At 39.0% G+C, this 14,112-nt stretch overlaps 1 protein-coding gene across 4 annotated transcripts in view; it reads left to right on the forward strand.

The window, feature by feature from the left end:
- LOC131245154 (mitochondrial inner membrane protein OXA1-like) overlaps nt 1-14,112 on the forward strand; it is a 33,326-nt gene that overhangs the window by 15,573 nt on the left and 3,641 nt on the right. Inside the window, exons 4-8 of one of the 4 annotated variants that reach the window (XM_058244411.1) lie at nt 267-311; nt 434-492; nt 1,484-1,559; nt 1,954-2,085; nt 9,625-9,732. In XM_058244411.1, coding sequence (XP_058100394.1) covers nt 267-311; nt 434-492; nt 1,484-1,559; nt 1,954-2,085; nt 9,625-9,732 — 420 coding nt within the window. The remainder of the gene's footprint in view (nt 1-266; nt 312-433; nt 493-1,483; nt 1,560-1,953; nt 2,086-9,624; nt 9,733-14,112) is intronic. The other 3 variants (XM_058244412.1, XM_058244413.1, XM_058244414.1) reach the window with 3 other exon arrangements.

Here is a 14,112-nt window from a genome sequence, read left to right on the forward strand (position 1 = left end):
CATGCCTTTGTGGCAATATACTTTTTCTTGCATGGTCCAATCTTTGGTTCAGTATTTCTTGCAAGCGGTGATCCATGCTTCGTTTCCTCTGTCATACTGACATGCTGAGAAGAAAATGTGGTGTCATTTTCTTATTTGCCGTCATCCTCTTACTGCGCAATTCTTCATTTTTAAAATTGTTTTACATAGTTCTTTTCTGCCATTGCATTGTAGATTATCTTACAAAATTTTACCCAATTGTTAGTGATGTATGTTTATTGCCACAGCAAATGAGGCCACATATGGAGGAGATCAAACAACAGATGGAAGATGTAAGTTTTGAACATCTGGTTTTATTTGTGAAACTTCATTCTGAGTACTAAAGGCTCTCCTAGGTTTCTTGCCTGCTTCACACTCTCTTTGCCCTGCATTTACATATGCCGGCCTTTTGCAGTCAATGGACCCTAAGGCTGCAGCAGAGGGTCAGAAAAGAATGATGGCGCTATTCCAGGAGTAAGCAACTTTTTACAACTGACTTTCACTGACAGATGGGATTCCAACATGATTTAGAATGACAGAGAACTCAATGTAGAGCATAATTTTGTTTTAAATTTAATGAAACTACAAAAACATTTTTGTTTATATGAGCTTTGCTAAGTGCATGCACGTGTGCAATAAAGCTCATGTACTTGCCACACATGTGCCAGCATGGCGCACAGTTGCAAGATCCAATCCATACATCATTTTGGTCTGACATTTTGCATGTTTTCCCAAAAGTAAATTTGGCCTGCTCAGTACGAAGCCCCAATATTGGAAACAGGTGGATGGGTTGGAAAACTTCAGCCCAGTTTTTCATAGTTGTTCATTTGTTGTGCAAACTGTGGCCCATCTGACCAGTGGATCAACCTGATTCTTGGGCTAGGGCATCGGTATAGTGGTGCCGTTCTGATGGATGGATTGGATTTCGGACCTATCATGCATGCTGGCACAAGTGTGATGTGTATGCTAGGAGAGGTATCCACACCAGTAGTACACTTTTCTTTCCGTTATGTTACGTTTCTGGTTGTTATCCATGACCACATGGTTATCTACATAACACATAGGAGAGGTTCATTAGCTTCAACATGAAAAGGTTGTTTCTAGTTTTTATCTGTGACAACAGAGGATTGATTTTTTCAGTTCACAGTTATTCTTATTTTCATTTTTCTCTAACGATCTGATATCAGACACATTAACCGTCATGAACATTTTTTTTTTTCCAGTTATAGATAATGATATAGTAGCCAAATTTGACCATTCTTTTTTATCCTTATATTTAGAGGTGTTATATAAAGTGTGAATGCACTTTTCTGGATCAGTATGCATTTGGTGATCTATATCACATTTTTTTAATGAATAATCTATGTCATGCATTTGGTGAACTACATCACACAGTTCCTCTTTCATTGACCTTGTTACTCTTAACTACTCCGTTCTCCTGTTTGTTAACTATTGGTGACTGTAGGTATGGGGTCACCCCATTTACTCCATTGAAGGGGCTTTTTATCCAAGGTCCTGTTTTCATCAGCTTTTACTTAGCTGTAAGATCTTTAATATCTTCACTCTTGGTTCTCTTATTTAATAGTTATTTCTATGTCGTCGTCATCATCATCATCATCATCATCATCATGGCATTGTTATAGTCTTTATGGATCCTGTTTTTCCAATCAAGCAAAAAGAATATCTGAGCCTGGGTTTGACCTGGGGATGTCTAGCGTGTGATGACCAACTACACGATCCAGACTTTGTCATCTTTATGTTCAAAATTAAATATTTCTATATGTGCCCAAACACTTATTATGTTGATTCATGCATTGTTTGCTACCAATGTTTGAAAATTTTGAATGACCATTGCCATCCATCCTTTTTTTTTTTTTGAATCCTTGATTAATTTCTTGCTTCTGATTCCTTTTCTTTTACTCATCTTTTTTGTAGGTCACAAACATGGTTGAGAAAGTTCCATCTTTTAAAGGAGGTGGGGCATTCTGGTTTTCTGATCTGACAACTCCTGATACCCTATATATCTTTCCAGTTTTGACAGCATTGTCGTTCTTGCTAACTGTGGAGGTAGGCATCTTTCATTGCAAAATGTTTTGACTGTGGATATTGTTTTGATAAATGATTCAAGTTTCCTTTATAGCTGGATATATGATTCCGTCACTACATCTTTACATCGATTGGTTTATTTCTGAAATAGATGGAAGTTTCTATCTTCAATGCAAAACTTCTGACTTCTTTTAATGGTTACACGGGAAATTTTGTTAGTCCATTTTTATTCTCGTGATGAGATTCACAAGAACTGTTTATTATACTAATACTTTCTTTGGAAGACCCTCAGGTCAGCACAAAGGTGATTGAAGCGGAAGTCTGTGAAATAGGATTGACATTATGTGGCTGAAGTCGTCTTACACACACTCACACTCAGACGAGACACACACACACAAAAGTGCTTTCCTTGGGGCCCGTTTGGATGTTGTCTTGTATAGTTGGACTAACAGTTCTATTCCTTGATCCATGTTTGTTAAATACTTAGAATAGAGAGTAAAGATGGAATGTGACACGTGAGGAGCTTAAGATGGTTGGGGGCAAATGTAACATTTATGGCATATGTGCACGTTGACACGTGGCTCATGTAAGGCACTCGAAGATCGTGGTGACATGTGAGGCACATTTGGGGAGCCTTAACATGGATGGTCACATGTGTGATACATTTGGCACATGTAATGCATATGCATGGAATATTATGTTCCCACCTATGCCAAATTAGGGATAAGCTTTCATCATCTTTATTTATTTCACCTTTTCAGCAAGGATATGCAATCCTCGCTAACAGTCAAATTTTGGGACATTATTTGTATTTTCATCGGTTCTTGTGCATAAATAGGCTTGACAAATTATGGACAAATTGTCTACCTGGGATACCTTGTGACGCGCACAACTTTGCTTACATCCAAAGGGCCCCTTGATTTCTTGGTTTTTTTCTAGCAAAATAGTTGGTTGGGTTGGAGAACATAGTCATCTGGCCTAACAGAACTTGCATAAGTATCACTGCACGAAATATGGATAGTAAAAATTGAATGCCGATATGGAGTTGTACTCTGCCCTTACAATGTGATTGACTATTTTAGGTGTGACTGCAATATTGTGGTTGTAACACAGTTCTGTCCTAGAGGTTTAACCCAGGCATTGAGAGTCAGTAATGTATACTGTGGATATTTAAATGATGGAAAAACGCGAAGCTTGCTCATGCACGTAAGAAGGACTCTGACTTGCCCTTTCTTATATGTTCACATAGTTGATGGGACTCACACATCTGCAGATGGTACCTTGTTCTACTTTGGGTACTGCATGTGTGACCAGCCAATGGGCAACTCTCACTTGCACAAGTAAGATTAGCAGGGCTTGTGAATTATATGGGAGAAAATGTGGAGGTGAGTCTCCGTGAGGAGATTGTGAGATATTATGGATATCTGAACCATTTCTTTTGTGTTACCTATTGGGGGCTTAACTTTGTGCTAACCATCTGAAGCACTAATAGATTCTGTGCTAAAGAGGGCTGAAGGGGCTCGCATTTTGGAAGCACCAACTCGTTTCTTTTGGTGGTTGTATCACCTTGATGGAATCAATCAACAGATGTTAAACTTGTATTCAAAGTGGAATAATCAAATTATAATGGACTGAAAAAAGGAAGAAGACTGTAATGCTGATTGATTGGAAGCAGAACAGACTGAAGCGGCTGTAACTGTTGTGGCTAATAAGAATCTGATTTCTGGTAACTTCAGCAGCATGGTGTACCCAACTACAGCTAATTGAATCCCAAGAGACCAAATATTTAAGCAGACAACTGACAGAAATATGACAGATTCTAGAGTTTTGAAATAGGAACTAAATTCTGTTGTGAGTAGACTGAATGAAGAAGCAAAGTGGTTAAACAAATAGAGCGGTTGAAGCAAATTTGAAGTGAGAACAAAATTGAAGCAAAAAGAAACTAACATATCGTCTGTCACAAGTTCCCGAAACATCGGAACTTGCTCTGATACTACGATTGATACAGGACAGCTTCTGAAACATGACTGCAATATAGAAGCAGAAAATGGAATGCCAGTGCACAAAGGATTCAACACAGCCTGAAATATAAATTTCCAGATTACTCCTTCAAGCATTTCTATAACTGTACCTTGAACTTCACACACTATTCACTGAAATGCAATGAAGGTATTCAATAATGGTAACAGTGGCTGTAATGGCCAGTCTTATGGCCGTTATGACACAGGCCTTAACGTTCAAAATATTTTTTTGAGGAAGAAAAATATGGGACCAATACAACCATCGCAGGCCCATTACAGGCCATTTTCTCCAGAACAGGTGTTTTTTTTTTTGTTTTGTTTTTTTAATTTTAATTTTAATTTATTTAAGACACAGGGTATCCCTGCCCCTTTTGAGGAGAGACTATTCCTTGCGGATACACGCAATCACCCACAGCCGCATGTATCGGGTAATGCCGAAGAGGGGAGTCAAACCTACACTTGTATTGTAGGGAGTAAACCTACGGTGATGGCCGCTCACCCAAACCTCAATTGGGTTATAGAACGGGTGTTACAACCCTGTATCACATAATGGGTCCCACCATTACTGTTACTTAACCATTTTTTAATATCGTGTGTGTAATCTCTGACTTGATATCATATAGAACGAAGAGAATTGGATGGTACAATAAGGAATAGACTTCTAGTGGAGCTAAACCACTATAGAACTAGAAGTGTCTCACTCCTAGATAGGGGGAAAAGAGAGAGTATGTCTCCAATATGCCAATTGCAGGAAAAAGAAAATAAGGGGTTTACTTCATCAAATCTGTCTTAGGGGCCTTTTGGATGCAAACAAAGCAATTTTCCTGCACAAATTGTCTCGAGTAGACAACTTGTAAATGGTTTATCAAACTCATTTATACAGAGGATTGATGAAAATATTTTCTCAAAATTTGACATGAGCAAGAATAGTATTTCTTTGCTAAAAAGGTGGAATAAAGGTAAGGAAAACTTATCTCAAGATCTGTACATGCGGGAACACAATGTTCCATGCACATGCATCACATGTGCCAAAATGTGCCCTTATCCATGTTAAAGCATCCCACATGTGCCATGGTTAGTTTTGAAGCGCCTTGTGCCACATGTTAATGTGGACATGTGCCATAAATGCTATACGTGCCACAAATTATCTTAAATTCCCTACATGTGTCACGTTCTATCTTTACTCCCTGTTCTAGGCATGGTTTTGAAAAACAGTTATGTTATGGTTGTATTGGCTATCACGTAACTTTATCAGTCACCTCGTTATGCGATATGAGGGTGAACCGGTCCTTTATTAAAAAATGGGGCTTATTGGCCCGTGTCGGTTGATAAACGCCGATGCCCCTCATATCAGTACCGTTGTGGGGCTGATAGCCTGATATGACTAGTATAGGCCGATACGAGCAGTGTTCATAGTATCAATATCGTTATATGTATCGTTGACTGAGGATATGAAAAGATGTATTGATATCACTAATACCTAGAAATGCATCGTTGACTAAGGAAAACATGGGGTGAATGGTGGATTTTTTCACCAAAAGTTCATACACATTTACGTATTTAGGAACAAAAAAATTGCAAAAAAGAACGATACATAATAAGTTTCAATTTAATAGGGGCCTAAAGCATGTGCTGTCGTAAAAAATCAGTGCAATAATAACTAAAATGCATTCATTTTATACTAATATTATCATTAGGAATGCAATAATCACTTATAGTTGTTTCTACAAAAAAGAAGAAGTCATACATCCATCCATGCATACGTTAATACATCCATCCATCCATACATACATCCATTAATACATCCATCCATGCATACAAACATGCATCCATCCATCCATACACATATACATGATCCATCCATGATCCAAGCATCCATCCAACATCCAACCAACCATCTATCCATCCATCTAACCATTTGTTCGTACATCCATCAATCCATCCATCCACCCATTCATTGTTCAAAGTATTCTTGATATTATCCGTATCTCTAGCTCGGCGAAACCAATAACACAAGTAGCAATATTGATAACACTTGTAGTATCAGAAATTTCAAGTATCGGCGATGCATCGCTAAGTATCGCCAATGTATCGATATTGCTAATTTATGCCCAATATTTTCAACTATAAATACCAATTGTTGCTTGTATTGCCAATGTATCGATATAACTAATGTATTACCAATATTTTCGACTCGTAAATTCCTGGTGTTGCTTGTATCGCTAGTGTATCGGTGATATTTTGATAATGCATTAATGAATTAATATTGCCAAAAAATTGTTTATTAAAAAAATGCAATTCAATTTTTTTTATGGGTGCATGGTTGTATCGCCAAAAAATATCACAATATTATCATTATCGCAACGATATCATCACCACAATACTTCGTTTCCTTTTCAATTATTGATGAATTCTCGGCAAAATATCGCGTGTTGTCAATATTCTAAAATATCGATGGATGTTTGGATGGATAGATGGGACAGTTGATGGATGGGATGGTTGGACTGATTTCTTACGACAACACATGCCATTAGGCCCCTATTAAATAATAACTTATTATGTATGCATTCTTTTGTAACTTTTTTATTCATAAACATGCAAATGTGTATTTTAGCATCTCCTGAAGTTTCACTGAATTTTTTCACCGTTTTCCTATGTTTCCTCACATTTTCGGTTATTGGCGATATTATCGACAGTACCGATATTGTTTCCGTATCCCCGGCCAGCAAAACTTGTAGGGATACCGATACTGGCCCCCCCCCCCCCGGGTGGACTTGGAGATACTGCCGTTAAATGGAGGGCAGCTCCTGTAGAAAAGGCTATGCCCCGAACATGCCGGAAAAGGTGGGGAATCTTCCATGACTCCTTGCCCTATTCTGACTTAAAAGTAGGAAATAGGAGTAGTACAATTGCTAGTAGCATCGGATAAGGAGCGGGGTGGGTGGAGAATAGGTTGTTATTTCCCATAAAACTCCCACTCCTAAAACTGACAAAACAACTGATTCTCCGCCCCGTGAAGGGACTTATTGGTTCAGGAAGTTCAGCGTTGTAAGGATGCTATTCAGCCGTTTGTTCCCCGATACGTAAAGCCTTTGACTTGTCTTAGGTAGCTGTTACAGGTGGTCCATATGTTAGTTGATGTCATAGGAGCGAGCCAATTAATGGTTCAAAACTACTCTTCCACGTGCTTAGAAAAGGGTTCGAAGGCAACAATTTGTTATGCTGAGCTGTGTGACAAGCTGTCAGTTGTAGCTTAGATTCCTTAGGGACGGTAGTTCTTCGTATGGATTTGGCCTAAGAGCGGTTATTACAGGAGAATGTTTTTTGGTTCAAAACAATCAAAAGAGTAACATATCAATGCCACCTCTTCTGCTTGATCATTATTAGTACCGGTACTAGTATGAGCATTGGTATTCTGATTACTATCCATATAAATTACCACACTTCATCACAAGAGGAAAAAGGCATATAGTACACTAATACAACAATCACTTCATGCGTACATGCACACATACATACATACGTACATACGTTCATACATGCCCATCCATCCATCCATGCATACAAACATGCATCCATGATTCATCCAGACATGCACAAAACAGACGTTCATCCATCCATCAGTGCACACACACACACATCATACATCCATCCATATTCCATACACGCATCCATAATTATGAAATGAAATAATTAGTTTTTAAAAGTAGACAAATTTTTTTTAAAAAAATTTTACAACTCTGAAAAATAATTTTTTATTAAAAATTGCAACACATCACATATTAACATTCATCCATGAATAGAAAAATTAATATGTTTTTCATGAAATAGTGTGTATATATATTTCAATAAAATAGTTTTTTTTTTTTCTTTTGCATTTTTTAAGTTCGAAATAAGTTTTAAATGGTTAAAAATTTTCAAAAATGGAAGAGTGGTCGAAATACACTCCCCAACCAAATCATAAAAAAAATCGAATCTTCTATTTTTTATTCTTTTACTGATTTTATCAAAATTTGAAGTACGTTTTCCCCTTCTCGATCCCTCCCCACCACCCAAAAAAAAAATAAAAAAAATAAAATATAGGGATTTGATTCACAAAAACTAGAGAGTGATAGAAGTTTGCTCCCCAATCAGATCCCATAAAAAAAAATGATTTTGATTTTTTTTTTTTTCTGATTTTTGCAATTCTGGCCCACTGAGCTCCTGATTTGTAATCTCCCTTAAATGGAGATATGGAAAAAAAAAAAAAAAAAAAATTCAAAAAGCTTCGATTTTCTTTTTTATTTTTATAATTTTCTCGAATTTTTTAATTACACACGGTCATTGTCGTGAATGGATGAAAAGTCAACACGTGTCACCTAGAACATGGTGGTATATTGAAAAATATTGACACAGTGGCAATATATCGTTGACACCTCGAATTTTTGAGATATACAGTGTTATTAGTATTGTTGAGGTGGCGATACCGATAATAGCAGCAATGTTATTGATAATATTGCCGAAACTTAGAACACTGGATATGACCATAAGGGCGTATTTGTAATTTTTCATTTTTCAAAATTTTTTCCTCGCTTTTCCACTTCTTTCTTCATTTCAACCATGATAGGGGGACAAAACACAAGATTAGAGTGGGATTTGGTAAATCAAAGCAGAGTGGACTGTTTTGGAAATATTGGAAGAAGGGATAACCAATCATTTTTTATTTATTTATTTTTCCATTTTTCGTTCTTCTTGTTGTTGCATTTATATGTAAAAGGCCCTAGTCCACCAAATCATGCTTGATTTATGTTCGGTTAGGGTCTATTTGGTCATCTTTCAGTAGGTCAAGCTGACACTGCCCAACATGCAGCATTCTTACCAAACATGTGGGGTAATTATCTAATGATCTTAGAAAGGAAAGTACTATCTAAAACACGTGGGGTTTAGAATCTTGTCTCTTCACCTGGTGGGCCAGCCAATCTGATTGGACAGACTTCATCTGGAGCCTTCACTTGTTATCTGCACACAACATTCGTCCTTTCTCTTGATCTGAGATGTGATGGTGGGGCTGATTTCATAACCATTTCACCCAAAGCGAATATAATAACAACCAAGTGAATCCTAGTGTGCTGTGTGTGTGTGTGTGTGTGTGTGTGTCGCATCAACAATATACTCAGTTTTATCATATAACAGCATACAGGTACGGCTATCTCTGGTTTGTGGCATTACATGCCTCAGGTTCTAGTGTGAGATGCCAAAACTCATGTCCATCTCTATGTTCCATACTCATTCCTGGTCAATTGATAACACAGCAGCTTCCTAAATTGACTTAATCAGCTTGAAAACTATTCAATCAAGTTTTGGGTGCCGAAAACTTATGTTTTACTACATAAACATGTCATTTTTCACTGAGTTCTCCAGTGTTAGTATAAGGTAATGTTGGCATGTAGTTGACAAATCTTAATCATGAAAGGTTTTGATAATTGGAAATTTCAGTGTATATTCATGTGTCAATGGTGATTGGGCTATGGCCTAACTGGTCTATCCTTTTTTATTTTAGTTGAATATGCAAGAGGGTCTGGAAGGGAATCCTGTTGCTGGCACCATGAAGAAGTTCTCTAGAATTTTTGCTGTTCTCACTGTCCCGTTTACAATGAGCTTCCCAAAGGTATGTTAACTTTGCCAGGGCTGTGCTGCAAAGAATGGCATAATATCTTTGATGAGTTATGAGCTGCTTAATATTCGATAATAACAGACGTCTATTGGCGTAACAACCAATGATCAAAATTAGACAATATTGCTAATTTATGGCCTAGCTTTCCGCTCAGGATGAAGGTGACGTCCTGTTTTGGATAAAAAAAAGTTTTAGTGGTGTAGAATGTGGAGAACCCAAGTCTCAAATTCACTGTTGCCATGGCAATTTGATATCCACAGGCTCAAGAAACCAGAATTAACCCTCATACATATAAGAGATAAAAAAAAACTTCATCGCAATATCTGTTTCCATTACCTCAGGGGTCGTTTGGATGCAAGGAACTTTCCACTTTCAAAGTTCCATGGAACTCTTAGAATTCTATAGTTTGGATTGCCCGTGGAACTCTTCACTAAGAACTTGATGCATCCAGGTCCCGCAGCAGATGTGGAGTGGCCAGATGGACTGCATGCGTGACAGATTTTATTTTAAATGAAATACAGTTGGATTGTTTTGTCCCACAAATGTAATCTGATTTCCCTGATAGCTAACTGGTCAGACTCTGGGGGGCACGAATCCTACCATAATCACAACATGGCTTCTAAAGGAAACTGTATACCACCTTTTGAGTGTGTGCACATGTGTACAACACTACAATTCCGTACGGTTGAATATGAAGTGGTATTTGACAAGTTATGTCTCTAAAACACCATATGCTAATTTGGAGGGTAAATGCACAACCTTACAGCTCTGCCATTGTATATAAACACACACACACACACACACGCACACACACACACACACACACACATGACCATAAGCCCTAACCTTCTTTTCCATACCACTAAGCATATTTATCCATAAGGTTGAGATATGGAGCATTGGAATTAGCTTTTGACTCTTTAATTGACACCTTTTAGTTTCTTTCTTTAGAATGCTTCTCATTTGAAATTTGAGATGAAGTAGGAGAGTCCATATAGTCCAATAAGGTTTTTTCCATAGGCTTTTGCATTAATTAGAGATTTGTCTCCGACTCAGTAGTTGAGTTGGTAGAGATGCCTCCCCAATGTGGGAAAGACCTGCACTCAAGTTGCACAAACCCACCTTTAGTATAAGGCAAAACGAAAACAAAAAATAAGCATTGTGTAAAAGGTCTACAAAAAGATAGCTGTACGTGTGAACTGAACATGGAAACCAAAGAATGAAAATCTTATTTTGAGCTTTTGTTAAGCATATGCTAGTATAACATCTAATTTCTTAGAGCATTAGTTGCTTCTTGTCATTCTTTCTAGTGACTGCTGGAATTTACTTCCACACTCCATTATGTTGTAGTTTTCTTCTAAAACTGGAATTTACTTCCATAGTTCATTATATTGTAGTTTTATTCTATCGTTTAGCATCTTGGGGGAAGAATTGAGCTCTTAATTGATATGTATACACGGAAGTTTAGTTTGCTTTCAATTTTGCTTCATTATAACTCGAAGTTCCAGAAAAAAAGGCATCACATAGAGAAGACGATGTACTTGCAGAGCATGGATTTTCTGGGTTAGTCTGAAAAAGCACTGGAACCCAAGACAACTGATCTGATTGGTCTTTAATCTCGGATCATGATTGCTGCCGTTTGATTTCAGCAAACAGACTGAAAGATGTCTAATAGTCACCCCACATATAGAGGTATGTCTGTGGGGTCTTTGCTAATGTGCAGTCTGCTGTAATGATTACAAAGCAGAAACAGGTTAACTAAACTAAAATCAAGAAAACCAAAATAAACTAGTTGCATAAGCCAATGATGCCAACTGGTGATCCGCGTCAATGGCTTTGTCGCTGATTGGGTCCCCTTAGATTACAAAATAAATAAAATTAAAGGTTAAAATTAGAATAAGTCTTTTTCAGGTCCCTATCCTTCTCTCGGAATTTGAAGTCAATTGGGGCCCCAAACCATTCAAATTCAACTCCGCTTGGCTCCACATTGAAGGCTTTAAGGAGAAAATTGTGGATTGGTGGACCTCTTTCCAGGCCGACGGATTTGCCGGTCACAAGTTGATCTGTAAACTCAGATTCAGTAAGGAGAAGCTAAAAGAATGGAAGGAATCTGAATTTCGAAAGAGAGAGCCTGAGACTGAAGCTTTAATTGCTGAATTGCATGGGCTCGACTCTACGGCTGAAGACTCTGATCTTACGAAGGACTTTCTTTCCAGACGAATTCAGATCATCCAATCTCTGATGTCTAGAACTCTTGAAGATGAATTTACTTGGAGGCTGAAATCTAGGTTGAGATGGATATTGGAAGGTGATAAAAACACTCATTACTTCCACGCCATAGCCAACATGAAGACTAGGGCCAACGCCATCCTTAGCATTTCTAAAGACGGTAATCAGACAAATGACCCTGATGACATTTCTCAACTTGCTGTCGATCACTTCAGATCTGTCCTCTCTTCGGAGGGCTGGAACAGACCTCGCCTGGACGAGATCCCTTTCTTCTCTTTGCTGAAATCGGACGTGGATCTTTTGGAGGTCACATTCTCAGAACAAGAGGCTAAAACGGCCATCGATGCGATGGAAGGTGACAAATCTCTAATGCCTGATGGATTTGCCATCAACTTTTTTCAATGTTTCTGGGAAACGATTTGACCAGATGTCATGAATTTTCTTAATGAATTCCACTCCAGCGGCAAGCTTTCTAAGAGCATCGGCGCTTCTTTTATCGCCCTCATCCCCAAAGTTGTTGGCGCAAATTCTTTCTCGACATTCAGACCCATTAGCCTGATTGGCAGCCCATATAAAATCTTGGCAAAAATTCTGGCTATCAGATTATCGTCGGTGATGGGGAAAATGATTTCGAAATATCAAAATGCTTTCATAATGGGTAGATAGATAATCAACGGCGCTTTAATCGCTAACGAAGTGCTACACACCTGCCATAGATTGGGTACGAAAAGCCTGTTTTGCAAAGTCGACATTAAGAAGGCCTATGATCATGTCGACTGGGGGTTCCTGCAGTACATGCTGGTCCGTATGGGGTTTGGAGTCAAATGGAGGTGGTGGATTAAGTCTTGCATCGAATCGGCTCACTTTTCGATTCTCCTCAATGGTGTCCCGAAAGGATTCTTCCCTAGCTCTAGGGGCCTTCGGCAGGGGGATCCTCTCTCCCCTCTTCCTTTTCTCCTCATTGGTGAAGCCCTTTCTCAGATGCTGCTCAAGGGCCACAGTGCTGCTCTCTTCAGAGGGATCTCAATGCCTGGGGTCCTTATGCCGATTTCCCACATCCAATTTGCAGATGACACCCTCATCTTGGTTGAAGCAGTGGCGGTAGCCATTAACAATCTTCATACAACTCTCAGATGTTTTGAAGCAGTATCCGGGCAGAGAATAAACATGGACAAGTCTAAGATCTTTGGGGTTAACGTTTCGGAGCAGGACCTATCTATTCTCGCCGATTCTTTGGGATGCTCTTATGCTCAGTTCCCAACATCGTTCGTTGGGCTACCTCTCGCCATTGTCGCCCCCCCCCCCCCAGGTTATCGATGTGGGACAAGGTAGTGGACAAATTCCACAAATCACTGGCCAGATGGAAATGCAGATACCTATCCATGGGGGGCAGACTCACCCTTATAAAAGCTGCCTTATCCAATATCCCTATATATTTCATGTCCCTCCTATCATGCCCACCTTCAGTCCTACATCGGATTGACAAGCTGAGAAGAGACTTTCTGTGGTGCGGGAAGGAAAATCAGAAGAAATTTCACCTTATAGACTGGAAGGAGGTGTGCAGCCATTTTCAGGATAGAGGAGTGAGCATTAAAAGACTGAAGCTCATGAATAGAGCCCTTTTAGGTAATTGGTCATGGAGGCTGGGTTCGGAGGCGGACGCCTTATGGTGCAGTGTGATCAAAGGCAAATATGGGTTCTCTCCGGGGGGATGGTGGACAAAGGACTCCTCAGCCTACAGAGCCTCACACATTTGGAGAGGTATTCTTCACTCTAAAAACATTGTGGTCGAGAACACGGGTTTCGATTTGGAGAATGGTGCTGCGATTTGCTTTTGGGAAGACCACTGGCTGGGAGAGTCAAGCCTCAAGGACAGATTTTCGTCCATCTACCGTCTCGCCGTCAACAAGGACAGTCCTGTCGCCAACTTCTATTCCTCCACCGACTCAGGCATTGTTTGGAATATATCTTGTTGCAGGAATCTTTATGATTGGGAGATAAATGACTACACCAATCTTCTCGATTGTCTTTCCAGAGCTTCCCCGAACCAAACGGTGCTTGATAGGATCATCTGGACTAGAGATAAATCCGGCCTTTTCTCTGTCAAGTCTCTATATGCGCCTCTAACCCCTTCCTCATCCCCTC

This window comes from Magnolia sinica, chromosome 5 (genome assembly GCF_029962835.1).
Source record: "Magnolia sinica isolate HGM2019 chromosome 5, MsV1, whole genome shotgun sequence".
Taxonomy (NCBI): Eukaryota; Viridiplantae; Streptophyta; class Magnoliopsida; order Magnoliales; family Magnoliaceae; genus Magnolia; species Magnolia sinica.